The sequence below is a fragment of the Sminthopsis crassicaudata genome, chromosome 5 (assembly GCF_048593235.1).
Source record: "Sminthopsis crassicaudata isolate SCR6 chromosome 5, ASM4859323v1, whole genome shotgun sequence".
Classification (NCBI taxonomy): Eukaryota; Metazoa; Chordata; class Mammalia; order Dasyuromorphia; family Dasyuridae; genus Sminthopsis; species Sminthopsis crassicaudata.
In genome coordinates, this window is record NC_133621.1 from 298,000,462 (window position 1) to 298,028,456 (window position 27,995).

A 27,995-nucleotide genomic window follows, 5' to 3' on the forward strand; every position below is an offset into this window, starting at 1 on the left:
AGAGCAAGAAGCAACTAGAGTATAGTGGAAGGAGTTCACTTTGAGTTCAGGAAGAACTCATACCCTGCTAAGTAACCCTGGACAAATTGGCAGCTCTTTAAGAATATAAGTTATAATAATATAATAATAATTAATAATAATTAATTATAACTTCCATATCTGATTGTCCCCTCCACTTCCAAGTTACAGAGGGCTTGATTTTTACAAGTCAAACACATTTTTTTTTTTTTTGCTGAGGCAATTGGGGTTAAGTGACTTGCCCAGAGTCACACAGCTAGAAAGTGTTAAGTGTCTGAGAGTAGATTTGAACTCAGGTCCTCCTGACTTCAGGGCTGGTGCTCTATCCACTGTACCACCTAGCTGCCCCTCTGCTTTTTCTTCTTAAAACAACCTTAGATAAAGTTAGAGTAAATAATGTTTATTCCTTTTCAGCAGAAGTAGAAAATGATTTTTAGAAAAATTACATGACTTTCTCAAGGTCATACAACTAGTAGATATTAGTACCAGGATTCCAACATTTCCCTTGGCCCTAGTGTTCCTCCAAACAGGTACCAGAGAGTCAGAGAGCCTCTGTTGATAGATATTAGTTATTCTGAAAAAGCCAACTTTATTCTTCACTTCCAGAAAAGGAAAGATAAAAGATAAAACAAACAACAACCAAACCAAACCGGAAAAAAAAAAAAAAAAAAAAAAAAAAACAATCTTTTGTTTTTTCCTTATTTGAATAACTGTTGATTACCAAAAAAAAAAAAAAAAAGTTATTCAGAAACAAAGCTTCTGCAAAATTATGACTTCCTCCCTTCCCCTCCTGCCTATCAGTTTCCAAACCACCCCAAGTCAGGAGATTAAATAGCAGAGAACAAGGAAGTTCTACGGCAAGCAGTCCTAACTTTGTCAGATGGCCGGCTTCCCCGCTCCAAAACAGGTAGAACCTGTTGGGTTTTTCTTTACTTTTTCAGCTTGAGCTGGAGAAAGGTAGAAGTAGGAGAGGATACCTGAGGGGAGAGTGAGAAAGGAAAGTTGAGGGGAAATCAGGATGGGCATTTTCTGTTTTTTCTGACTTAGAGAGGTCTGGGACATGGCAGACCAGGAGAAATACTGAAAGAAGTGTCCTATTTTTAAATGCCAGGGGACACTGCTCTCCCTCTAGACCTTTCTGAAAACCTAATCATTTGGGCTTAGCTTGGGATTCAGAAATCTCAAAAATCTTTGTCCATAAAGAGTAACATTGGGGTTGGGATGGGATGTAGGATATAATGGAAAGAACAGTGAATTAGGAGTCTGGAAACCTGGGCTGTCATTTTTGTTCTGCCATTAACTTAAAGTGTGATCTTGGTTGAATTATAACAATCCATTTCTGTGCCTCAGTTTCCTTACCTGTAAAATATGGGAAATGAATTAAGTCATCTCCCAGTGTGTGTGTGTGTGTGTGTGTGTGTGTGTGTGTGTGTGTGTTTGTTTGCCAGGTTTAATTTAAAGACTGTGTTCTTTCTCAGCCACAAACACAGGTCTTTGTATATAGTACATACTTAATCAATACTCATCCTGTTGTGTTGTGTTGTGTTATACTGAATTTTGGCAAAGGTCAGGTAGAGAGAGATGTCTAGGCAAAAAACGTGGAATTAAGAGAACTCTCCTGCTCAAGTCCCAGAGATCACATGGGCTCAAAAATCTTGTAGGAGGGAAAACAAGAAGAGGAGGAGCAGAAACATTTAAAGTTGTATTTTGTATGAAATATAAAATGATTACTAGATCAAAAATCTCGACCTAGAAGAGAGTGGAGAGGTTAACTTGTCTAGTCCCCTGATCTTTCAAAGGATAAACTGAGGCTCAGAAAGTTTTTATGGCTTTCCAGTGTTTTTCTTTGTGTGGTTTTCCATATGTAAGTGTAGATGGAGTCCTCTTACCCACAAATCCCTATAAGAACAGTCCTTTCTCCTGCCTCCACTTTGGGAGACTTGCCATGGCTCCTAGTCAAGTAGAGCTCCAAAATATGTTCTCCTCTGGGAGTTGCTTAGCCAAGAGAAGAAAAGATTTGGGGATAGGAGGGAACTTAATAGGTATCTTTTAAATGTGGGCAAGATTGTTGTGTGGAAGAAGATTTTTTTTAAGTTTTTTTGACATATAATATGAATATTTTCAGTGAAAATAGAAAATATTCATATTTTTATTGATCAAATGAATAGTACAATAAATGTCAATATAATTTTATCAGAATGTTTTCAGCATTAGGCACTATGTACAGAGTTCTATTCCTTTTCCTTTTTTGATAGCAAAGTCACCTTCAAACCAGACTTAGGGTCTATCTCTCATAATTTAAGGTTTCTGCCCCAGATGATTTTAGTAAAGAAATTGGTTCATCTCATTATCACTTTTCCAGCCATTTCAAAATAGAAAGGCCATCTATCTATTTCATTTCTTTTTTTAAAAATTTTTTTATTAATTTTATAATTATAACATTTTGACAGTACATATGCATAGGTAATTTTTTACAACATTTTCCCTTGTACTCTCTTCTGTTCTGAATTTTTCCCCTCCTTCCCTCTACCCCCTCCCCTAGATGGCAGGCATTGCCATACATATTAAATATCTTATAGTATATCCTAGGTGCAATATATATGTGCAGAACTGAATTTTGTTGTTGTTGTTGTTGTTGTTGTTGTTGTTGCAAAGGAAGAATTGGATTCAGAAGGTAAAAGTAACCTGGGGAGAAAAACAAAAAATGCAAACAATTTACACTCATTTCCCAGTGTTCCTTCTCTGGGTGTAGCTGATTCTGTCCATCATTGATCAATTGGAATTGGATTAGCTCTTCTCTATGTTGAAGATATCCACTTCCATCAGAATACATCCTCATACAGTATCATTGTTGAAGTGTATAATGATCTCCTGGTTCTGCTCGTTTCACTCAGCATCAGTTGATGTAAGTCTCTCCAAGCCTCTCTGTATTCATCCTGTTGGTCATTTCTTACAGAGCAATAATATTCCACAACATTCATATACCATAATTTACCCAGCCATTCTCCAATTGATGGACATACATTCATTTTCCAGTTTCTAGCCACTATGAAAAGGGCTGCCACAAACATTTTGGCACATACAGGTCCCTTGGAAGAAGATTTAATCTTGTTTTGTTTAACTCCAGAGGACTGAACGAGTATACCAATAGATAAGGAAACCAATTTATTATCAGTATTATTACTTACTATGTTGGTCATTGTTCTTAGAAGATCATAGAAGGGTCTTCTTAAGCTAACTAGTTCCCTTGTAATTTTACAACCGAGGAAAATGAAGGTATTAGTATCAGAGCAACATAGTATCTAGGGTCAGGGAGACCTAAATTCAAATCCAGCCTTACTAGTTGGGTAATCCTGGGCAAGTGATTTCACCTTTGCCTGCCTCAGTTTCTTCTTCTGTAAAATGGAAATAACTGCATTTATCTTCCAGGGATATTGTCAGGATAAAATGAGATGATTTTTTTGTAAAATGCTTTGCAAGGCTTAGAAGTGTTCCATGATTAATATTTAAAGGTAAAAGGGACTTCAGAGCCAACTAGTCCAACCCCTTTAATTTACAGATGAGGAAAAATGAAGCCCAAAAAAGCTAAGCCAACTTCATGAAATAATACAAAGCGATAGGAATAGCATAGCAGATGCGGGATTTTATTCCACCCCAGAACTCTTTCCACTGAACCACACTACGTCATAGTAATGCCTTTGGTTCTATCACATCAAATATTTCCCAACAACCTCTTGCAAAGTACATTCCCAGAAAAACAGGTCATTTATCAACCATTGATAATAATAATAATAATAATAATAATAATAATAATAATAAGTCCTTTAACATAGATAGTATAATGCTAAATTAGCTCTTTTCTAGGACCAGATTTTTGTTATGTCAATTTAAAAATGTTCCAGATTTATGTTGTTATAAATACTGAACTTTAGGCATTTCCACTGGTTGTTCTTCAAGTCTGGAACTCTTTTTCCTCAATATCTACCTACTGGATTCCTCCAAGTTTCAGCTATAATCCAATTTCCTAAATTTTTTGGAGGAGGAAGGGGAAAGGAGCACTTCAATCCTAATGCTTCTCCTTTGGATTTAACTTCATTTCATTCTATATTCAATTTCTACTTAGTTGCTTTCCTATTGCCTCCCAATTAGACTCTTTGAGGGGAGAGATTGTGCTTTTATTCTGTTTTTGGTTTTTGCCTTTCTTTGTATCCCCAGGATTTAGCACAGTGCCTATAAGAGCTAATCAATGATTGCTGCCTTTTTCCTGACTTATTCTGGTCATTTTGCATGTTCTTCTGGCCCTGCCTTCTTTTCTGTGTTAAGTCATATGAAACTTTCAGGTTTCCATGAATGTTTCATATTTTTCATTTCTCACAGTCCGGAAATATCCCATTATATTTATAGATCTTTCTTTTGTTCTGCCATTTCCCAACCATTGTACGCATGTTTTGTATCAAGATTTTTGATATCACAAATAATGTTGATAGAATATGAAACCCTAAAACTTTTGGTTTTGGAATCTGCCTCTGGAAACTCCTATGCCCAGTCTGGCTGATTTTGAGTAGACTACTTCTCAGTTCATTGCCGACTGATGATCTGGTCAGTGATCATCGAATTTTGGAGACCACCCTTAATTCATCTGAAGATTACTCCCTAGCCCTTGAACCATAGAATTAGCATATCTATATGTAGAAGCTGGATAAAATGTCTCTTCTTGGTTCTATTTCTTTACTTTCAATCTGCTTAATAATGGCGTCATATTACTTTCAATAAATTTTGCCCCTTGATTAGGAGATGGGTTCAAGACTTCATATTCTTTGGAGATACCTCATGACTTTTGGGGTCCCTCTTCCCAATGTCAACATTATGACTACTGTTGTCCCAATGGGAACTTTTGTGTGGTCAAGCACTTGAGTCAAGCAATTCACTAGTAGCATCACTGGGCAGTGTATTGGAAGGATTTAGTAACTTTTCTCATATAATTTCAAATTGCTTCTAGAATGGTTGAATTGACTCACAGCTAGCTTTACTGATAGTGTCTAGACTTCCTACTTTCCCTAACAATGACCTAAATTCTCTAAATCTCTAAACTGGAGCAAACAATCCAAGCTCTATGAGTGAAACAGGGATAATAAGTCAGTGGACACCCCAATCAGTCCAAAGACCCTCAATACAGAATGAGATACATTTTATGTTTTAAGAACAATCAAATGAGACCAAATAATTAAAAGAAAACAACCAGGATACAGTGTTAGGTAATCTGATTTCTAATTGGAGGAAAGAGTAGAACTTCCCAAGTTGGAAGGGGGAGAGCTAGCAGGTACAATATCCTGAATTCAGAAAAAGAGATGTTTTACCCCCTCCAACTGTCTGTATTCAATCAAAGGAACACAGAAATGCTGACTAGTGTGGGATCAGATAAGACAAATAGGTTGCTCCAGATGTATACTTGTGGGGAATCTCCTTGCTTTAATTTGTGGATCTGACTAGATTTCTGGTCAGCAAAATTTATGTCCTTAATTAAAGGTCTCTAAGCAGCAGGGAAAGGTGGACCAGCTTCCTACTTACACAAGATTCGGTTGAAACAATGCAGAAAAAAAAGTTTTCTCACAATTCCCATAATTGAATAAATTTTATCTCAAGACAGAAATTGGACCAGACAGAATAGAAAGGAAACTGAGCTAGCTCCAGAATGGACCCATACAGCATGTGATTTCTTCATTGTATTAAGTTTTTCCTCGTTTACTCATTTCCTCAGTCCACATGCAGGTTTTATTTTGTTATGTGTCAAACTCTTTGTGAAATAGCTTTGCATTCCCTTCATTTGATTGTGATCATTTATTTAATTTATTTTGACTATTTCTCACTGCTGTCAGATGAGAAGGAGGATCTGGACATCTGAACAGCTTCTCACTCAGCCCATCTTTCTGAAACCCTCAGGGAAACAGATTTTTTAGCTCAGTTTGAGAAATTCCTAAAAATAAGAGGAAGTCTGTAAGTGGAAAACAATTTTGTTTGAATTTCCTGTCCTTAGAAGTCTTCATTGGTGGCTGTTTAACCGTTTGTTGTAAAGTAATACAAAGGCACTCTCTTAAGAACTTTAGAATTGGTTGCATGACGAGGGAGACAATGGCACAAGACCGTCCAGCATGGTGTGCCCTCATTGGAGAAGCAGAATTGAAGTAGCTCAGAAGAAATGCAAGATGGGCAAAGTTAGAGCATCCATCCCAAAGATTCATAGGGACTATTTGTGCCTGACTTGTGGCAGTGAAGTCCAAGCTTCAGACTGGTCCAATAAGCCACAGTCTCTCACACTGTACTTAGTTCTATCATAGTGATATAATCTGGGTCCTCTTCGAGAATGAAGGACAGCCATGTTGTAAAGAGTCTCCATGCCCTGGGTAGTCATTAGATTAGATGACCGCTGAAGTCGTACCCCCTCCCCCTCAACAGTTCAATTGCTATCATTTCTTATCTTAGGAAAATAGATCTCCTCCTCTTCTTCCTTTCTCCTCCTCCTCCCTTCTCTTCTCCCTTCCCCTCTCTCCCTCCCTCTTTCTTTTCATTCTCCTCCTCCTCCTCCTTCTTCTTTCTTTTTTCTTTTTCTCCTCTCTTTCTCCCTCCTTCACTCTTTTCGCTCTTTTTCTCTCTTCTCCTTCTCTTCTTTCTCCTCCCTCTATTTCTCCTCCCTCTTTCTTTTCACTCTCTTTTCTTTCTCTTTCTTTCTCTTTTTACTTTCTTTCTCCTTTTTCTTCTTTGGGGAAAGAAAAGGGAAAGAAAATGTTTTTTTTTTCTTTTCTTTCTTTATTAATTGTTTATTCTTCTTTCCCTTCAGTGTCTGCAGCTACAAGGCAGATTAGACCCAAGGTGAGGGCTCACTTACAACTAATTTCTTCCTATTCTGACTTTGCAGACCCAGAAGCTGGCTTCTGCCCTGGGGAAGTGAACCAGAATGCCAAGGAAATAAAACCCATCCCGAGAGCCCTGTGAGAGAAGAGGACAAGCTGAGAGCAAGGAGGTAACCCAGGCCTCCAGCTGAGCTCCAGGAAGGGGATTGTCCTCCTGAGGTCATCTTGGCCCAGCTGGGCCCTGAAGATGGAGGGAACCTGGAGGAGCTTCTTCATATTCCTTCTGACTAAATCCTTGGCTTCCACAGAGAATGACATCAAAGGTCAGGGACTTTTCCATCTTTCCCTTCCTCTCACTTCCTCTAACTAATTCTATTCCAGTCCCTGGCATCTTTCTTCCCACTCTTCCTCACCTTCACATGCTCATAGGATTGGGAGTCAGGGGTTTTCTTTAGAGCTAGGGCTTTGTTGCGTATAGATTCCTTGAAGGCAAGAACTGGTTTATGTTTGTCTTTGCTCCAAGCACCTAACACAGGACATGACATACAGGAGGTGCCAAATAAGTGTTTCTTCATCTACTGATTACATGAATCACCTCTCTAGGGCTCAGTTTTCCCAATTGGAAATGAGCAAATTGGATTGTCATAAAAGCTCCTTCTGTCTCTGACATTCTATTGTTTAAAGATCCTCCCACTTCTGACATTCCTTGTTTCCCTTTCACCTTTTGGCCAATCTTTCCCCTCTTTCTCTTCTACTTTATGTTCCATTCTTCCCAGCACAGTTCCTGCATGTGTGTGTGTGTGTGTGTGTGTGTGTGTGTGTGTGTGTGTGTGTGTGTTGCTCTCTCTCCCCTCCCTCTGCATGGGCAGAGTTCCCAGATTGGTCATGGAGAGTTAAGTGGTCTAACCATTGAGTACATTCTAGAGTATTCTTCTCAACCCCCCCCCCAGATTGTTTTCATCTCAAAGAGGTTGGAATATATATTTGTCTGATTTCATAATTCCTGGAAACTTCCCCAGAAATTTCCCGGAAAGGTGGAGGGCAGAGCTTATGGTTCCATAACCATTTGGCTTCCCCACTGGGGTATGCTTTCCTGAGGCTCCAGGAAAAAGATGGACAAAACTATAATGTCAAAGATACTAGAGTGTAGGCAAGTAAGTAGCCTCAGCATCCTCATCAACCTGGAAATCCATTTTTGGGAGAATTCTGGAAGACTTCCGACAGTGAATTCATTGGAAGAATGGACTGATCTTTTTTTGGGGGGGAAGTATACCCAAAGCTTAGCAAAGTGCTTGGCACCTAGAAGGCGCTTAATTAATGCTTGTTGACTGATTGCTCTTGTAACTAACCAATCAGTGTTTATTAAATACCACTACTTGCCAGGCACTGTGTTAGATACTGGGAACAATAAAATAATCCTTGCCCACAAGGAGCTTTCAATCGATTGGAAAAGATGAAATGTACTCTGGTGAGTATGGACAAAATTAATGAGCATGGAGGAAGTCCTTGATTGTGGCGGTTGTAGGAAGGGGTTGTGCTGTAACTGGGGATGGTGGGTGAGAAAGTAATGGCAAATCTTTCTTTTGATTCTCAGAAAACATTCCCCTTCAGACCCTCAGTTGCCATAATGACTTTAGAAGTAGGATTATCTGTCAATGGGAGGAGGTAGCTGAAGCTCAACGCTACCTCAACCTGACTCTTTATCGCCAACAGTTCAAGTAAGTATCTGAAATCTCTGGGTTAAGAAGAAAGAAAACTTTCTTCCAGGGCCAGCCTCGGGTATGGGATGAATGGAGTTTGGAAAAGGACAGATGAGAGAGAGACACAGAGACACAGAGAAAGAGACACAGACAGAGAGAGTCAGAGACAAACACCGAGAGAATCTGAGACAGTGAGAGACAGAAAGAGAGAAAGAAACAGAGACAGAGACACAGAGAGACAGAAATAGGCAGAGAGAGAAATAGAAAGACAGAGACAAAGACAGAGACAGTGAGACAGAGACAGAGAGAGACAGAAAGAAAAGAGACACAGAGAGAAGACACACACATATATATATATATATATGTAGAGAGAGACAGACAGACAGACAGACAGAGACAGAGAGATAGAGACAGAAAAAGATATCCAAGAGTCTGGGTCTACTGTGCCCCCGGAAGATGGTAGAAGGTTTGTGTTTAAATTTGACAAAATAAACCAGAGAAGAAAATGGCAAGCCAGTCTAGTATCTTTACCAAGAAAAACACAGATAGGATTATTAAGAATCAGACGTGACTAAAACTGATGCAAGAGGCTTCTCTTTAAATACTAATAATGTTTTTCTTTAATTTGATTTTTTTAAAACATTGCTGATCCTACTTTTGAGGAAACAGAAACTGGAGGGTTTGCTAATCTTGATCATCTTTTCCCAACCTTAATCATATCCACTGTATACAATCACAAATTTCAATTCATCATCCTTGCAAACCTCTCAGTAGTATCTTTTCCAGAAATTTTAAAGAACTCACAAAGATACTCCTACTCTTTTCCCATTTATTTTCCTTCTTCCCATGTTCTTCTAGGGCAGCCAAACTAGTTTATGCAAAATATTCTACCATGCTTCTCAGAGCACTTCAAAAGTGACTGGGCGCCAAGCCAGCACCTTCCATTGGTGGTTTTTACTGATAAAAGAGATTCTTATAATCCCCATAAGCCACTTGAAAAAAAAAAAAAAAAAAAAAGGATAATTGAATTCAAAATTAGAATTTTCATGAATCTTCCTGGTCATCTATAGGAATAAAATGAGATTCAGAGATTGTGACTTATCCAAGATCACACAGGCAATAAGCATTAAGGGGGACGTTAAGCCGACATGTGTGAGTCCCAAACCAGTCCTTATTTCACAAAACCTCAGATTCCAAGAAAAGAGGGAATTCTTAAATATATCTCAGAGGGAAACCAAGGATTTTTCTACTTTTGAAGTCTGTCTGAATTTGGGGAAGATGATCAGACCTTTCCACCCCAGTTGGAGACAAGATCTAGGGCTGAGTGAGCCTTGAACTTGGTTCTAAATATCCCTTCCAATTTCTCAAAGTCAGTTAGTAAATATATATATTTACTTATTTATTTATTTATTTGTTAGTATGTAGCAGGTACTGTACTAAGTTCTGGTGATAAAAAACAAAGGCAAAAGACAGAGTCCTGGCCACAGCCTCAGCTTCTCTATCTTGAAAACTGCTTCAGAAGTCATCAGATATTGACAAGAATCCCATAGGTTATTCATGTCCTCTTTTGATCAGTAGCGATCCATCCAATCCAGTCTCCTGTGCGCCGGAGGAGAACACAACCTTGCCCACCTGTCAGTTCCAATCCTGCGTGCCCAGGTCGTGCCTCATTCTCCAGGACATTTTTGTCACAAGTCAGAGAGACATCTTTAGCTTCAAAACAGATCCCCCACTGCAGGTCCAGCTCAACCTCAGCCTGATCCGGAATGGTGAGTGGGACCAAGAGGGAGGGAGGGAAAGAAGGAATGTGCTCCGGCCTAATTCTCCTGGACCGATTGGGGAAGCTGAGAAGGCAATGGGGGAAGGTTGGGATGGGGTAAGGAAAAGCTATCTCCCTTTCAAGCTGGGACACTTGGAAAATGAGGGTCAAGGGAACCTAGGGCCACACAGCTAATGAGCGACTGAAAAGGGACTTTTAGTCAAGTCTCTTGATTCCAAGGTCACTGACCTTCCTGTCATCCTCTGGGGCTTGAGATTGGACACAAAAGAGTAAGAGAATTTGGTGTAGCAAGGAGTGTGAGGAGAAATGGGGCTCATTTAATTTTTAAGGTTCATAGCTTACAGTATCCTACGAGTGGATAGAAGGGGCCAGAAAGAGCTGAGTTCTAATCCTACCTCTGACATTGGCTAGCTGGACTACCATGGGAGATCATTTCACCTCTTAAACCTCACTTGGCTCATGTATAAAATGGAGTTATTATAAGGCTTGTTATGAGGTTTACAAGTCCCATAGTATAATGGAAAGGGCACTGATTTTGGAGCCAATGGAATAAGTTATGTAAAGTCCTTTGCAAACTCTCAAGTGCCATGTAAAAACTTGTTATTATTTGTTTGGATCTCTGATTTCACTGGGCAGCTACACGGCACAGTGGCTAGAATGCTGATCTTAGAGTCAGGAAGTTCAAATCTGGTCTGTGTGACTTCTGTTTGTCTCAGTTTCCTCACTTATAAAATGAGCTACAGAAGGAAATGGCCAACTGCTCCACCGTCTTTGCCAAGAAAACACCAAATGAGGTCACAAATTAGTCAGGTACAACTGAACAACAACTGATTTCATCAATGAAGGGAGTTCCCAGGTGAGGAAACTCTCTTAGCAATGCGGATGAATAATCAACTTCTCTTCTGAGAGAATTGCCTAGAACACCAAGATGTTAAATAATTAATTATCTGGGAGCAGCTAGGTGGCGCAGTGGATAGAGCACCAGCCCTGAATCCAGGACCTGAGTTCAAATCTGGTCTCAGACACTTAACACTTCCTAGCTGTGTGACCCTGGGCAAGTCACTTAACCCCAGCCTCAGGAAAAAAAAAAAAAAATCAATTATCCAAGGTCACATGGTCACTACCTGCTATAGGTATAGGTCTTCCTGGTTGTATCCATGAGTGCAGCTAAGAGATGATTATTTAATTGAAATTATGTCTTTTCATTGATTGAGAGCACCCCCACCCCATCTTTTAGCGACTTTCATTTGATTGATGGGAGCCTCTAGCTCCTCAAACTGGATTTTTCACACTAGGTCTACATTAAAAACTTAAAAAGAAGAACTTAGCATCTCTTCATACCCTCCAGTTCTTTTAAAAACTTTTAATAGTTTTTATTTTTATCTCATTTTCATTTTTAAAGATATCCTTCTTCTCCTATCTCCCCAAGAAACCATTTCCTATTATAAGGAATTTTTAAAATAAGAAGAAAAAGAAAACTCACCACCAGATCAACTGAATCTGACAGCATATGCCACATTTCACACCCATGGTCCTCCCCATCTGCAAAGAGGGGGAAGTACATTTTAAAAAATCTTGTCTCTAAGGTTAAATGTGGCTATTGCTCACAGAACTTTTAATTTCATATTTATTCATTTGTTTTAATAGCATTTTATTTTTCTAAATACATGCAAAGATAGTTTTCAAAATTCACCTTTGTAAAATTGGGTGTTCTAAATTTTTCTTCCTCTCCCTTCTCCCCAAGAGAGCAAGTAATAAGTTAATCTATTCATTTGTTTTCTTAATGTTCCTTCTTCCATTTGTTTTGTTACCATCATTTTGCACATATAATTTTTCTGGTTCTGTTTATTTTGCCCTGTAAGTTCCTGTTTCTAAGAGTTTCTAACACTTCTCAGTTTGTGACATACTCTTTTTTTTTTTCAGCATAGTAACAGCATCTTGTGTTTATGCATTGTAACTTGTGTAACCATTCCCCAGTCAATGAGCATCCTCTATATTGTTTCCAGTTCTTTGTTCACAAAAAGAAAGGTTTCAGTTATTTTGTGTCTTTGAACCAAGTCGTGGAAATAACCCCTTTCTCTACTTCCCACTTCCAGTTGTACCACCCGCCCCCAAGAATCTCAAGATTATGGAAAATGGAACCAAAGCCTTCTTGCTTTCGTGGGAGATGCCCCAAAGCTGGAACCGGAGTCTCCAGGAATTCCTGGGGGGCCTGAAGTTCAAGGTGGCTTACAAGAGGCAATGGGAATCCTGGGAGGTATGGAAAGGTATTCCCTAAGCTCTGCCTTCCCTCCTGCCTCTATGACTGCAGCAACATTGATCCAACATCTCTTTTCAATCCACCAACAGGAGGCTTCTACGATGGACTCCTCCACGTCCCATGTTCTCCTGGAATATGACCGCCTCATTCCTGACAACCCCTATGTGGCCCGTGTACAGGCTATATTATCTAGAGGATACTCTAGCTCATGGAGTCATGAGTTTTCCTGGAACTCACAGGAAGGTAACTCTGGGGATGCAGATCTATCCCACGTTAGAAGGGGGGATCATGGGAAGGGGGGGAAGGGACTCTTTACATTCTTCCCAAGCCCATTTCCCAGGGCTGACTTTTGAGAAACAGCCTAGTGCTAAGAATGCTAGAACCCACAGAACTTGAGCTCAGTCCTGGCACTGGTACTTATCAGCTGTGTGGTGTGGGACGAGTCACTTACCCTTCCTGGGCCTCCGTTATTGATCCATTGATAAGAGATGATGGATTAGATAACCTTCTTAAGGTCTCTTATAGCCTCTAATCTTATGGACCTCTTCTCTAACCCTACTGACCTGAAAATAGGGAATGAATGAATGAAAAAAATATATTGAATGCTTACTATGTTCAAAGTCCTCTGGGTGACATAGATGGAAAACTAAGATAGTCCCTCTCTCAAGAAGCTCACATTCTGAAAGGGAGCAGGATAGACTACTGAGAGCACTCCAGGGGTGCTCAGGTCTACCAGTAGAACAGACGGTGTCCAGAAGGATAGTGGGAGATCCCAGAGTACCTGCAGATGTGATGGCAGGGTTGATGATAAGGTATCGAGATCCTACCTCTTGATGGAGGGTATAGTTGATACATCCCTGCTCATCTAAGTGTTTTTCTTGCCTGATCATGGGGCAGCTTGAGCTGAGAAACATATAAGGAGAGAAAAAGGGATGAGCATCCATACCACCCAATGGGATACCACCCAATGGGACTATTGTCCAATGGGACACTAATATCTTATTGTGTTATGAGGAAGTTCTTTTTTTTAAAAATAGCAATAGGTTTTTATTTTTCAAAATACATGCAAAGATAATTTGCAACATTCACTCTTGCAAAACCTTGTGCTCCAAATTTTTGGTCCCTTATTTCCTCACTCCCTACTCCCCTAACATAGCAAGTAACCTAATATAGGTTAAATATATGCGATCATGAAAAAGCTCTATCTCCTCTGGAACCTCAGCCCTACCAAGATGGAACTCTATCTAAGATGGATTCCATAGGAAGAATATTTGAGACTTCATAGTGCTTAGCCAAGAAAAGAGATGAGTTGTGGAGGGCTCTGAGTTATCACAGGATCTCAGGGTAGGAGAAGACCTCAAAGGTCCCCCAATGTATCCCATTTCTGAAACACTCTCTATATCCTTCTTATGAAATGGTCATGTTGGAGACCACTGGCTGTGAGAACTGGCCTGTTTCCCTAAGGCTTAGGATTATTCTTAGTGGCTCCAGGAGGAAGAGTTTGGCCTTATGGGTGGGAATTGTAGGTAAGATTTCAGATCAGTGCAAGGAAGAGCTTTCTCATGATTAACATAGCCTGGGGAAGGAATGATGCTATTGTGAGCTACTTAATGGTGGGAAAGCAAAAGTTAGAAAGTGATCGCTAAATAAATGTGTGATTGATTCTGATTGGGGTGGGAAGTAGATGCAAGGGTGGGGAAAATGGAGAATTAGAGGAAGGCAACCCCTAAGATCAATAGAATTACAGTCATTCCATGAGAGTCTCTGGACCTCAGTCTATCAATTTGTCAAACCTCGGAGAGGTTATAACTGATGGTTATCTCAGATCCTTCCCAGAATTAACATCCCTTGTTCTAAGACCCCTCCCAGACCTGACATCCCCTATTCTAAAGGACTTCCAAAATCTGACATTCTATGTTCTGAGGCCCTTTCCATCTCTAACCTTCCTTTGTTCTAAGGCTCCTCCAAGTTCTGAGCTTCCCTTAGAATTAGAACCAATTCTGGGTTCTAAGGCTAACTAACATTTGGGGTTCGGAGACTGCAAGCTATTTTGATATTCTATTATTCTAAATATCATAATATATTTGTCTCTAACCAGACCACAGAACAAGTACTAATTCCTTGCAACGAGATAGGACTTTCTCTTTCTTCCAAGATCCTTTAAATGTATTCTTTGATTCATTCCTCACCATGCCCCTGAGAACTATGTAGGGGTGACCCTTTCATTTCATAAAATAGTAAACTGAAGCCCAGGAAGATTGACTTTTTCCAGACATAGACAACAGTTTAGCAAACAGGCAGAGACTGACCCCATGATGTCTTAGCAGAAGGACCAGATTACTTTTGATTATGTCTGTCTCTCTCTTTTTTTTCCCCTGAGGCAATTGGGGTTAAGTGACTTGCCCAGGGTCACACAGCTAGGAAGTGTTAAGTGTCTGAGGTCAGATTTGAACTCTTTACATCAAATTTTTTTAGACCTAATTATCCAGCCTCCAAAGTGATGATAGGAATGTGGATGAGTTCCTAGTGTCTTCAGGAGGACTCAGGCCACGAGCTGAAAACCATTCCCTGTGTTAAGAAATGGGTCCAAGAAATGGGAAAGGATCTGTTTCACTTCCAGAAGTTTAATGAGCTATCTTCCCAGGGAATGCAGCCCAACCCAAGAATCTTCAGTGCTTCTTTGATGGCCACAAACAGCTCGAGTGCACCTGGGAAGTGAGAGCCGAGATTACCAGCTCTGTCACCTTTGGGCTCCTCTACAAGGCTGGTTCACATGAAGCGTGAGTGACCCTTTCTATGCTTGCTACAATTATTTCTGATTCTCCCTTGTTTTGATGACACAGCAGGCTTAAAGTCATACAAACAATCTTTTTAAAAACATTAAAAATATTGTTCTCACATGTACAGACATATTCATAGCAGCTCCTTTTGGCAATTGCGGGGATAACCATCAATTGGAGAATGGCTAAACAAGTTGTAGTATATGAATATAATAATAGGGGCAGCTAGGTGGCCCAGTGGATAGAGCACCAGCCCTGAATTCAGGAGGACCCGAGTTCAAATCTGGTCTCAGACACTTAACACTTCCTAGCTGTGTGACCCTGGGCAAGTCACTTAACCCCAGCCTCAAAAAAAAAAAAAAAAAGATCTTACATTAGTATATGAATATAATGGAATAATTTATGCTATAAGAAATGAATAGCAGAATGATTTCAGAAAAGCCTGGAAAGACTTACATGAACTGATGCTAAATGAAGTGAGAAGAACCAAGAGAACATTGTACACATTAATAGCAACATTGTGTGAAGATCAACTATGATGGACTTTGCTCTTCCCAGCAATACCCTGATTGATCCAAGACAATTCCAATAGACTTGTCATGGAATGATACCATTGTAATGCCAGAGAAACTGAGGCAAGATAGAGATTAGAGAGTTTTTAATATTTTATTAATGGAGAGCTTGGCTGGGGGCAAAACAAGATCCATGTTGATCCCAATCGGCTGGATTGGACTCTTGTCTCAAAGTATCCAGTGGGGAGCAAGGGATTCCAGAGATTCTTATAGGGCTCCAGCGACCAGGGAAACAAAGGCAGGGAGCGATTAGAGCTCTGTTAAGCAGGGACTTCCAGGAATGGACCATAAATTTGGTTTTGACAGGCTGGGGGTACTGAATGATCATAAATTCTGATAAGCTGCAAAGCTAAAAGCCATTAAGTCTGAGATAGGCGATATGGCCACGTATCTTGAGATAAACCATGTTTATGACTCTTTGGAATCAAATGGTCAGGATTCCCAGCCCTAATTATCTCAGTCCTAATGGCCAGGAAGGGGGGACCACCAGGAAAACTGAGGCAGAACAATTCAGGGAAACTGAGGCAAGACAATTCATGGAAACTGAGGCAGAATAATTCAGGGAAATTGAGGCATAACACCATCTAGATCCAGAGAAAGAACTATAGAGTCTTGAATGCAGATTGAAGCATGCTATTTTCAATATCTTTTGTTTTTTCTTTCTCATAGTTTTCCCCTTTTGTTCTGGTTCTTTCACAACATGACTAATGTGGAAATGTTGAATACACGTTCCCCACAGGAAGGAATGCATCCCTGTGTACAAAGAGAGGATACTGGGCAGCCCCTATATACGGTACAGATGCCAAATTGAAGTCCAGGAACCCATCGACCAAAGCCAATACACAGTCACTGTGCAAAGCAAGGCAGAGAAACGTCTACCGAGTCACAGGCACAGTGAGTAGCTCAGAGTTTCAGGGATTGATCCCCTCACAGTTAAGTTACAAAACGGGTATTAAACACTCCCCCTACCAAGTGTCAACCCCCTGTAGGACATAGGAGGCCTATGGTCTGCACTTCAGGACCTCTCAGCCTTACTTTGGTGAAAGAAAATCAAACTACACATGATTTAATTATCTCAGGCAAAATAAAAAAAATAATAATAAACAAAAGACATTCCCATAGCATTGGATCTTCACTCACAATAATCCTGGGGATTATGTATTATTATTATTATTATTATTATTCTCATTTTACAGAAAAGGAAAACTAGACAAACCGAGGGAAGTGAGTTGCCCAGGATCACATACCTAGTGATATCTGGGGTAGGGTCTCAACCCGTATTTCCTGTCCAAGTCTACTGCAGACTCAGATCATGACACCATCAGAAAGGGACTATAGTGGGCTGTGGGTGGTATTCCTGGAGGAGGCGTGAGAGATGAGTGGAGAGGAGGGAGGAAGGGACCTGGTACAGAGGAGGATCCAAGGTCTGATGGTTGTACCTTCTACCTAGAAAATGGGATGTAGCCTTCTGGTCCTAGCTTCCATCATCCAAGCCTGCTTTCCCATTCAGCCTTAGCTCCTACATTCAGCCTCAAGGCATGGAAATAGCATGGTATAAATGAAGAAGCTGGCTTAAACTTTTTGCTCTGCTAATTATTATGTTTTAATGTGTAGGGGCTCTATCCCAAAGAATGTAAATTTTTTCCCCCCCTGAGGCTGGGGTTAAGTGACTTGCCCAGGGTCACACAGCTAGGAAGTGTTAAGTGTCTGAGACCAGATTTGAACTCGAGTCCTTCTGAATTCAAGGCTGGTGCTCTATCCACTGTGCCACCTAGCTGCCCCTAAAGAATGTAAATTTTAATCACTGATATCTTGGGGTTTATGGACTAGATAGCTTTTTTAAGGACCATGCTTTATGGCTTTTATTGATTGACCAACTACAGGTCCCAGCCCAAGTCTCACTTGGTCATAGTTAGAGCTTTGTTGTCAGAGTGAATGTAAATAGCAATTGTTTCCTGCTTTGGTCAGAAATTGCCAAAGTGTTCCCCTTCCTAGACTGATTTTTTTTTTTTTTTTGACGAGGTAACAGGCCATTCTTTGCCTCATTTTTTGCCTTGCTTTATTCACTGAATGGGTATTACCTTAATTAAACAGATTGGAGAAAGACTCTGGCTTAAAAAGTCCAAGATTCCCAGGGCTATCTCCAGTTATTCTGATCTCTATCTGGTCATTGGATCCAGACGATTCTGATGAGAGCGTGAACTCTGCTCAGCTCTCTCTCACTTAAATACAAATTGCTTATATGTCAAGGCATGTAAGAACCTCCCTTCTCTTGGAGAAAAAAGGACAAAGAATGAGCTTTGTAATGTGGGTAAATCATTTGACCCATTTCAACCTCATTTTTTGTAGTGAAGGGTTTATTTCACTAGACTAGAGGACTTGACAAATCCATTCTAGCTCTCACGTTCTCCTAACCTCCTGAGATCTATGAATGTTTCTGGCTATTTTAACATTTCAAGGGCTGATTTCTCTGTGGTCTGGAGTCCTTCTGACTTTAAATAAGAAGAGGATGGATCAAATGCTAAAGTCCCTGTTTTCCCTCTCAGTAGGAGAGGGAAAATTTACCAGTATTACGGTCATCAGCAATAATGCTCCTTCGTGGTAGGGAGATACTATTCCCTCATCCTTGGGTTATACTCTTGCCTTAGACTTGGTAGAAATGGTAACAACTTCAAACTCTGTGAGTCTCACTTTACTCACATTTAGAATGGAAAAACAGCCCCAAAGTTCTTAGCTTTTTCATTGACCGAAGTCTTGAGTGAGTAGCCAGTTGGGGGTGATTTACAGAGCTTTTAGGGATCCCCTGGGAATTCACCCACCACAGTCTGGTTGTTTCCTTACATCCCAGTCCAGCCACCAAAACCAGTTATTACGGTCAAGAAAACTGAAAACGATCACTGGCTCCAATGGAAAACACCCATAGCCCCATATCATAACATAGTATACGGCTATCAAGTTCAGTACAGGACATCAATGCAGACTTGGGAGGTAAGTGGCTCTCATTGTGAGGGATGGGACCTTCAGAATGGGAGAAATGGGGCTAGATGTGTGTGTGTGTTTAACCATTGCAGTCACGTCTGACTCTTTGTGACCCCATTTGGAATTTTCTTGGCTAGAATACCAGAATGGGTGGCCATTCCTTTCTTCTGTTCATTTGACAGATAAGGAAATTGAGGCAAACAGGATCAAGTTACTTGCCCAGGGTCTGTTCAAGGCCAGACTGGGACTCAGGGAAATTCCTTGGCTAGTTTTCTTCCTATGCTGGGGGAAGAGGCGTGTGTGTGTGAATGAAATGAGAGCTGGGAAGAAAGCAAAGAGGGAGGAAAAACACAGACTTTGGAGGCAGAAGAGCTGAATTTTAATCTGGCCTCTGCTGCTCACTAACTCTGACCCTGAGTCCTTATTCCCTTTCTCTGGTCCTCAGTTTTCATATCAGTAAAAAATAAAGGAGATGGGATTGGATGCCTTTATGGTCTTTCTTAGGTTATCATCTTAGGTTCTGGCTGATTAGAAATCCCATTACCCTGTATCTGGTGTCCCGTGTTCTAACATCCTCCCTAGCTCTGTTGTTCATCAGCCCTTCATCTCCCTCTCCCTTGCTTTTTAGGAAGCCCATAATGAAACCTTGAAAATTATCTCGGAAATGAGCATCTCTGAGACTTCTCTGAAGCCAGACACACAATATTTTGCCAGGGTGAGAACAAGGGTCGAGCCTGAATCATCATCCTACAGCGGGACATGGAGTGAGTGGAGTGAGGAATGTTCCTGGAAGACAGGAAGAGGTATATGGGCTAGAGACTGGGGCTGTGTTTGGACTCTATACTCACTGGGGTCAGAAAAACCTGGTTAGCTGAGGCTTAAGGAGACCTCATCCCCATTAAGAGTCCTGAAGACTTAATGGGGAGACAACCTGACTTCATCTACTCCCCTATAAGGAAGACAGACACCCACAACTGTCCCCCAACTTCTGATTCCTTGGGGATATGGACTCATAATAATCCATGCCCTTTACATTCTGAGAACAACCCATGTTCTATATAGAGAGCCCTCCCCACTGAACTGCAGGGACTAGTCTCATCATTCCACAGGTGAAGAAACAGGTTCAGAAGGGATTGCCCAGAATCCCACCTGGCAAGTACTATAGTCAACTGTCATCTCTTCTTCCATTTTTTGTTCCATTTTAAAAATAAGCTTTTTAAGACAACCTCCCTCCCCCTAAGGAAAAAAAAACCCAAAACTTGCTGAATTAAAGACCCTGGACAATGGGGTCAATATGCCTAGATTAAAGTTCCTAGTTCTGCTACTTCCCATTAGAATGGGAGCTTTCTAAGAGCAGGAATCTTCTTATATCTTTCTTTGCTTGGGACATAATAAACATTAAATAAATGCATATTGACCTATGAGTTGGGTCACTCTGAGGTATGGATCCCGTTCTTGAGACCTCAGTTTCTCCATCATTAAAATAAAGGGATTAGCGTCAATAGTTTGACAGGTCATTGACCTTCCTTGGTTCTGGGATCTCAATATAGCCCCTCCATGAATATTTGTTGAACTGACCCACCCTGCCTGGAACTGACCTTTTTTCTTGGCCTTCTTTCCCATAATTCCTGAAGTCTTTCCTGCATGGATCCCGGGGCTGATGTTGATCATCATTACACTGGTGATACTGCTGGGGTTCTGGTTCTGTTATACCTTTGGGATCAGGTAAGGTGGTTTTCTCAGCAGTGGGGGTGGGATGGGGTCCACCATTCCCCAACCCCTGTGGAACAGTTACAGATCTGCCATTCACTGTTCTGTGTTCTACAGTCCCTCTTAACTCAGATGGCCAGGGTTTTAAGGTTCCCCCACCCAGATTTCACAATCCTTTTTTTTTTTTTTTGCTGAGGCAATTGGGATTAAGTGATTTGTCCTGACTTCAGAGCTGGCATTCTATCCACAGTGCCATCTAGCTGCCCCACAATCCATTTTCTAAAGTTTCCTCTACTTCTGACAGTCACTGTTCTGCATTCTAAGGTCTCTCTCAACTTAGACATTTAAGGTTCTAAGCTGTCCCCCCACCCAGCTTGGACAATCCATTCTCTAAGTTTTCCTCTGCCTCTGATATTCAATGTTCTTCTATGTTCCAAAGACCCTCCCTGCTCTGACATTCACCTGTGTTCTCAGGTTCTACTTTGTCAAGGCCCTTAGAAGCTCTGAGATTTTATGCCATGAATTGTTATGACCCCAAATAACTCAAACAGAATATGCTTCATGCCTTCCACCACCATTGCCTTGGGCAGTTGGGGAGCTGTTCGCCCTTTTTCAGGGAATAGAAATTATCCAGTTCAGGGGGGCTGGGCCCTGACTTGGGGAATTCAGCATTGCGCTCTAACTGTACCTCCTAGTGGAGAGGGAGTTGGGTCTGAAGAGGCAGGTGCTTCCCTTTTCCAGCCCCTGGGAGCATCCAAGCCAGATAAGGAGACAGCTAACCTTCAACCGTGTGCTGTTTCTTTACAGATTGAAGACAGATTGGGAAAACAGGATTCCCAACCCAAGTAAGAGCAACCTGTTCCAGGTAAGAGGACTGCTCTGGGAACCACTATTCTCCGTGGAGTTGAAAGAAGCCTGATCTTTGATCAGAAAAGTCTGGCTTCAACTCTGCGCCCCCCCCCAGACATTTAATACCTGTTGTGTGCCCTGTATAATCTGAGTCTCAGTTTACTCATCTGTAAAATGGAGATAATAAAAGAGCTTCCGCACAAGGAAGTTTCTTATGATATATGGACGGAAAGTGCTTTGTGAACCTTGTTATTGCTGTTCAGTCATTTCTGAATTTGTTACTCCATTTGTGGTTTTCTTGGCAAAGATCCTAAAGTAGTTTGTCATTTCCTTCTCCAGCTTATTTTACAAATGAGGAAATAGAGGCAAATTTGCCCAGGGTCACACAGCTAATAAGTATCTGAGATAGGATTTGAAATCAGGAAGATGAGTCTTCCTGATTCCAGACTCTAACCACCTAGATACTCTTCCATAAATCTTTTTTTTTTTTTAATTCTTTTTCCTTCTATAAACCTTAAAATGTTCTTATAATGAAGTACTTTTACTCTCTGCATTGTTCTACACCATAAAGGAGAGATAGATTAATATGAAATCAACTCCTAGTGAGCAGCCTAATGAGGAATTAAAATTTGAATATAGATAATTAAATTAATGTGAATAAAACAGCATCATATGAAAGGTATTATATGTATCATGAATAGGTTGGGCCAGAAGGCTTCTGGGCTCCCTGTAGTTCTAGTTCTAGGCCTCTGGACCTGGAGTTTGAATTCTTGTTCTATGACTTATGAGTGAAACACATGATCTTACTGGAACTCTTGCTTCCAAATTGCAATATTCTCTTATATTTTATTGCTCAGAGATGAAGGAGCTGTGGCCCTGGGAGGATTTAAGAATGTTTTCTTTTCTTCCACAGAAAAAGAACCAGAAGATTAGGATTCCAGGTAACCTCTTTACTTTTAGCCAAGAGAGTCCCTGGGAGAAGGAGAGAAAATGTTCTGTCTTCAGGGTGGATTGGTGAGTTTGTTTCACTTGAGTAACTTTTAGGGAATAAAGAGGGATGGAGAGGTGATATTCATTCTCCAGGGAGCATTGAGAGTCAGGATCATGGGGGATATATGCAGGAGAGGTTAGGACCACGGTGAAGGGAGGATGGGGAAGGATGCAATTATAGCCCATGCAAAAAATAAAGAGAATAAGAATGGTAGAACATGACCCTGGGGGTTCTTAGTAGACAACAAGCTCAAATGGTACAATCATTGCCTGTTGTAAAATGCAGTCCTAAGGGGAGCTACAAAATGATGAAAAGACTCTGGATTGAGAGTCAGAGGACTGGAATCACTGCTACCTATTGCCTGCATGGCCTTGAGCAACTTACTTCTCTAGGCCTATTTATTTCTATGAGATATGAAAGAATTAGATTTAATGCTCTTTAAGAGCAATTTAGTTCTTATACCTGTACAGTGACTAGTTTGGTCCCAGTTCTTCAAAAGAGACAAGGGAGAAATGTGGTTGGTCCAGAGAGCAAGGATAAAGCGGACACACTGATGGGGACTCATCTGTCCTCTGGAACACCTCTGACCTTGTTACTTGATTTTCCCTAAATCCGCTCATACATTGTGGTAGGGAGGGTGGTGCAGTGTGAGGGGACCATTTGACTTTTGTTTTTGAAGACTTAAGGAGCCAGGAAGGTTTTGAGTTATACAAGTCAGAGTTGGAGAGGTCTTCTTGACGTTCAGTTCTCCCGCTCTGCAGATAGGGAAGCTGAAGCCTCCGGATGTAAAGAGGCTTGCCCATCGTGGCTTGCCCAGCATCTAGATCTCAGGGCTTGACTCATGGCTGACTGAAGGGCCCCAAATCAAAGGGATGAGATCTTTACCTAGTAATAGATCGCAGTGAAGGACTCACTAATGGGCCATGTAGAAGATAGGACTAGAGCTCTCTGTGCTAAAGGATGAGTCCCCTTGCTTTCCTGATGACTTAATTCATTCTAATAAACATTTATGAAATGCAAAGGGGACACAGAGTGGGACAGAGTGGAAGGGGGTGCTGGCTTTGGAGTCAAGGACCTGCAGGTCTCCCCTCTGAGATTCTCTCCCCTCCTTAGTAGATTGCGGGGATTGAACTAAATGATTTCTGGGATCCCTTGTAGCTCTAGGGAAGTCACCTGAACTCTATAGACCTCAGTTTCTTCATCTGTAGAATGTGCAGGTACCCACTATAGCCATGAGCATAGCCTGTGCAAATACACTTAAGCAAGAGGTTAGGGAAAGGATGTGAAATCTGACTAATAGTCATAGAGTGCTCCCAGGGGAATAAAGTGAAATAAGGCCTTGAAGGTCAGTTGGAAGGGGATTGGGGAGAGCCTTCAATGGCTTTCTGAGGAATGTGGCATCTAGGGAGCCGTGGGACCTTTTGTGTAGGAAGGAACGAGGTCAGACATGGAGATCCTCCAGCTGCTGCTTTAGCAGTTGTTTGGAGGAGGGACTGGCGAGCCACACAGCCCAGAAATTGATGGTAAAAGCAGCTGCAGAGCTGAGAACAGAAACCGGCTCTTTCGGATTCCCAAGTCACAGAGCCAGAGAGCCCCACAGATGACCCCCCTTCCTCCAGTGCCCCCCACTCACTGCTGCTGGCCCACAATAAACAGTTTGTCTGCCTCTGTACCTGGCTCCCGGCTCCTCTCACCAGGGTACCAGGAGGAATGCAGTAGAGGAAGTCAGGAGGGGCTCACTGGGCCTGAGTCAGAGACCCAGCTGCACAGCCTGAGTTTCATTTGTTCACCTGGAAAAATGAAGACTCAAAAGGCAGCTGGATGGTATAGTGGTTAGAGAACTAGGACTCAGAAGTCCTGGGTTCATATCTAGACTCTGACACTTACTAGCTTTGTGACCACAGGGAAATCATTTAGCCTCTGCCTGTTTCGGTTTCCTCCACTGTACAATGGGATAATAATAGCACTAGGGTTGTTCTGAGAATCAAATGAGATAGCACAGTGCTATTGACCCATTTTACAGGATAGGACCCTGAGGCCCAGGCCAGATAGTGTGTGAATGTGGACTTGAGCCTTTCAGAAATCACCCCTCCAGACATCACCTCTGGGACTTTTTCCTCATTTGTGAAATGGGCAGAATGATCTCATTTCACAGATTAAGGGTTGTTTCAGAAGCAGAACTTTGTAAACCTTAAAGGTCTCAGAGAAATGTAGCCGCTACTTACCCTCAGATCCAATTGCGGATATGCTGGGATCTCACCTCTGTGTTTTTCCCTCAGGATGGATTCTGAAGAGAACGGGAGCTTAGTGAGCCACCTGACTACTGTGGCCCCCCAGGATGCATGTTCTCTATATTCTGACTCCGAGCCCCATGAAGCACTTGGCATACTGCCTGATGAGAACCTGAACCTGTCCAGCTCCTGTAAAGTGCCCCAGCCCAGCACCCCGACAAAAGACCTGGCATCTGGCTTCGATTTCAATGGCCCCTACCTCCGTCTGCCCCAGAGCCACTCCCTGCCTAATGTCTCTGGCCAGATGGGACCCTGCCAGGCTGATGGGAGCAAGAAGCAGCCCTGTGGGTCTCTGGAGTATTTCTGCCTGCCGCAGAGTGGGAAGGGTGGCCTCGTTCTTGTGGCCAAATCAGCCAAACCAGGCAGCAATACAAAGGAAAAGGAAACTTTGTCTGGTCTTCCTTCAAATAGAGAAGCTGAGACCTGCCCACCCAGGGAGCAAAATGCTCACCCATCTGGAAAACTGAGGCAAGAGAACAATCTTAATCAACTAGCTGCCAGCTCCAAAGCCCCCATGAAATTGGCAGGGGGCTCAGGCTACATTGCCCCTGAGGACCTGGTGCTTGGCTCTGAGAAGGCTGAAAGTCTCCCATCTCCTTCCACACCTCCTTTACCTTGCTCAGCCCCTGAGTCTAGTCTTGATCTTGGGTCTCTTCCAGTTCCCAGTCCAGAAAGGTTGGCGTTGGAGGGTTATGTTGAAGCCCCTGCAAACATGATCAGTGCTGAGGCTCCTCCAGAAAATCCCAGCCCCTCTCCAGTTGGGCCCTCAGCCCCAAATCTCACAGATGTCCAGCAAGAAGACACCATAACAGTGTTCCATCCTGATGGACCCATTGTCCTGCAGCAGATAGGAGACTACTGCTTTTTCCCTTCCCAGGGCCAGTCAGGGTCTCCGGGTAATTCCCCTGAGAAAATGGTCAAGCCCCAAGATGTTAAGGGCAAGGAACCCCCAGGTCAGCCATTGCCCCCCATGCCAGCCATCCAGTTCTTCAAGGCCATGAAGCATCAGGATTACCTTGTTCTGCCAACATGGGATGGCAATAGGTCAGGGCAAGTGTGCTAATAAAACACCCTCATAGTGGGGGCTGCCAGTGTCTGGAGGGCAGGTACCTTCCTGCTGTCTCCCTACCTCTCTAAGCTTTTTTATGTCCAGAAGAGTGGAAGCCCTTTAAGGGTAAGAGGCAAGACCTGCGTTGGAGTTTGTGGCCTCAGTCAGGCTATTTCCCTCTCTGTGCCTCAGTTTCTTATTGATCTCAGAGGTCAAGCCATAAAATATGCTTCCCAGAATATGAAGTGGGCTTAGAAATGAAGAATAGATTTTCTGGAAGAAGAATTGTCCAAGTCTCCATTTTTCTGCTCTGATACATGACCATCAGAGGACCTTCCCACTCACTAATAAAACTGTGGATTCAATTCTGAGAGTCGGGTTTCTTGCTGAAATAGGAAAAGAGATGTTCTTTTCAAAAAGAAGAAGAAATAGCAGTGTATACGAAGTCAGAAGATCAGATCCTGACTCCGCCACTTATTACTTGTACGACTTTGGACAAGTCCATTAATTTGAACTTCAGTTTCTTCATTTATGAATGAAGGTGCTACATTGCAATGACTTCTAAGTTCCTTTCCAGTTCTAAATGTGCAATTCTCTCCGTCTGTCTATCTCTTTGTCTGTCTGTTTCTGTCTCTGTCTCTGTCTCTGTGTGTCTTTTTCTGTCTCTGTCTTTGTCTATGTCTCTGTCTCTTTCTCTATCTTGATCCCTCCTCTCCCCCCTCTATCCCTACATATCTTTACCTCTATCTCACTATTTCTCTACCTACTTCATCTCTCTAACTCTCTCTCTTTCTCTCTACTTTTCTATTTATATATTTCTCTATCTCCTCCTCTGTCTCTCTCACTGTGTATTTATCTTAGTCATCTGTCTATGAATTTGTCTGTTTATCAGCTGTTAGTTATATGATTGAATTGATCAGCTTCAATCATTCTTTTTCTTTCTTTTTGTTTTTTTGTTTTGTTGTTACAAGGATGTGTTCTATGGCAGGGGAGGAGGAGCATTAGGAAATAACTTTGATGTAAAAAACAGGTCATGAAACTTGTAAAATTAGTGGGTGAAACTACGTGACCTCTAAGGGTCCCTTTCAATTCTAACATTTTGTGAAATTCCCCAAGTATCTGATGGTTCCCTAGAGACCAGATTGGAAGGAGGGGGGGTGGAGAGAAACATTGGGTTACAATTATCCTGACTAGTGTCCCTTGGTAATGAGCTTTTGGGGGAAGTCCAGGGTCCCAGAGATAAATCATTAGTTTAGAATAGATAGATCACAAGTATAGCTTCCCTCCCTAAGTGCTCTACTTGTCTCATCACTCAAGAACACACTGGCTTCCCTTTTGATCTGATTTTTCTTGCACAATATGACAAATATGGAAATCTGTTTAAAGGGATTAAACATATTTAATCTCTATCAGATTGCTTGCTGTCTTTCTCATGTTTTTTTCCCTTTTGGTCTGATTTTTCTTGCACAATATGATAAATATGGAAATATGTTTAAAAGGATTGAACATCTTTAATATATATCAGATTGCTGGCTGTCATTCTCATGGTTCTTTTCCCTTTTGGTCTGATTTTTCTTGCACAATATGACAAATATGGAAATATGTTTAAAAGGATTGCACATATTTAACCTATATCAGATTTCTTGCTGTTGTGGGGTAGAAGGAAGAAAAATTTGGAGCACAAAATCTAACAAAAATGAATGTTGAAAATTATCTTTACATGTATTTAGGAAAACAAAATACTATTGAGAAAACAACAACAAAAACAAGAACAAAATACTAGCATTTATAGAGTGGCTAAGCATTTCCAAAGTTTTTTATATGATCCTGAGGATTGGGTCACATTTTCTTCTCTTGGTTTTCAGTTCCTCTCTTGGCTCTTGGTCCCAATATGCTCAGCACTTTGGAAAGAGTGGTAGATTTGATAACTATGAGCAGATTTTTAAAATAAAAAAAATGAAATTATCCTTTTCTAGGTTTCTGTCTGTTTCAGGAATCTGAGAGTATTAAATCTTGGCTACGATTCTGAGGCTGGAAAAGAAAGAGCTGGAGCTGGTTGTAGTCATGATCATCCCAATGGGATGGAAACTCCTTGAAGATAGAAATCTTTGCATCCCCAGCACCGAGCAGGGATTTAACACAGTTAATGCTTAATAAATGCTTGTTGTA

General features: G+C 41.5%; 1 protein-coding gene across 2 annotated transcripts; it reads left to right on the forward strand.

Moving 5' to 3' along the window:
* The first annotated feature begins 816 nt into the window (after positions 1 to 816).
* On the forward strand, positions 817 to 27,240 carry CSF2RB (colony stimulating factor 2 receptor subunit beta). 2 transcript variants are annotated; one of them, XM_074271586.1, is made up of 14 exons: positions 817 to 925; positions 6,932 to 7,189; positions 8,461 to 8,584; positions 10,142 to 10,335; positions 12,443 to 12,603; positions 12,696 to 12,849; positions 15,251 to 15,386; positions 16,698 to 16,852; positions 18,807 to 18,946; positions 19,566 to 19,740; positions 20,572 to 20,662; positions 21,455 to 21,512; positions 22,410 to 22,510; positions 24,767 to 27,240. In XM_074271586.1, exons 2-14 carry the CDS (start codon positions 7,114 to 7,116, stop codon positions 25,839 to 25,841), a joined length of 2,640 nt encoding a protein of 879 aa, XP_074127687.1. In that variant the 5' UTR covers positions 817 to 925; positions 6,932 to 7,113; the 3' UTR covers positions 25,842 to 27,240. The 2 variants fall into 2 exon arrangements, with proteins under 2 accessions (XP_074127687.1, XP_074127688.1); XM_074271587.1 differs by having other exon boundaries at positions 10,145 to 10,335.
* Positions 27,241 to 27,995: the final 755 nt, after the last annotated feature.

Coding starts and splice junctions, on each gene's coding strand:
- CSF2RB (XM_074271586.1), top strand. CDS start 7,114: ATGGAGGGAACCTGGAGGAGCTTCTTCATATTCCTTCTGACTAAATCC. Junction 19,741..20,571: donor TTCCTGGAAGACAGGAAGAG/GTATATGGGCTA, acceptor TAATTCCTGAAG/TCTTTCCTGCATGGATCCCG. Junction 22,511..24,766: donor TCTGTCTTCAGGGTGGATTG/GTGAGTTTGTTT, acceptor TTTTTCCCTCAG/GATGGATTCTGAAGAGAACG.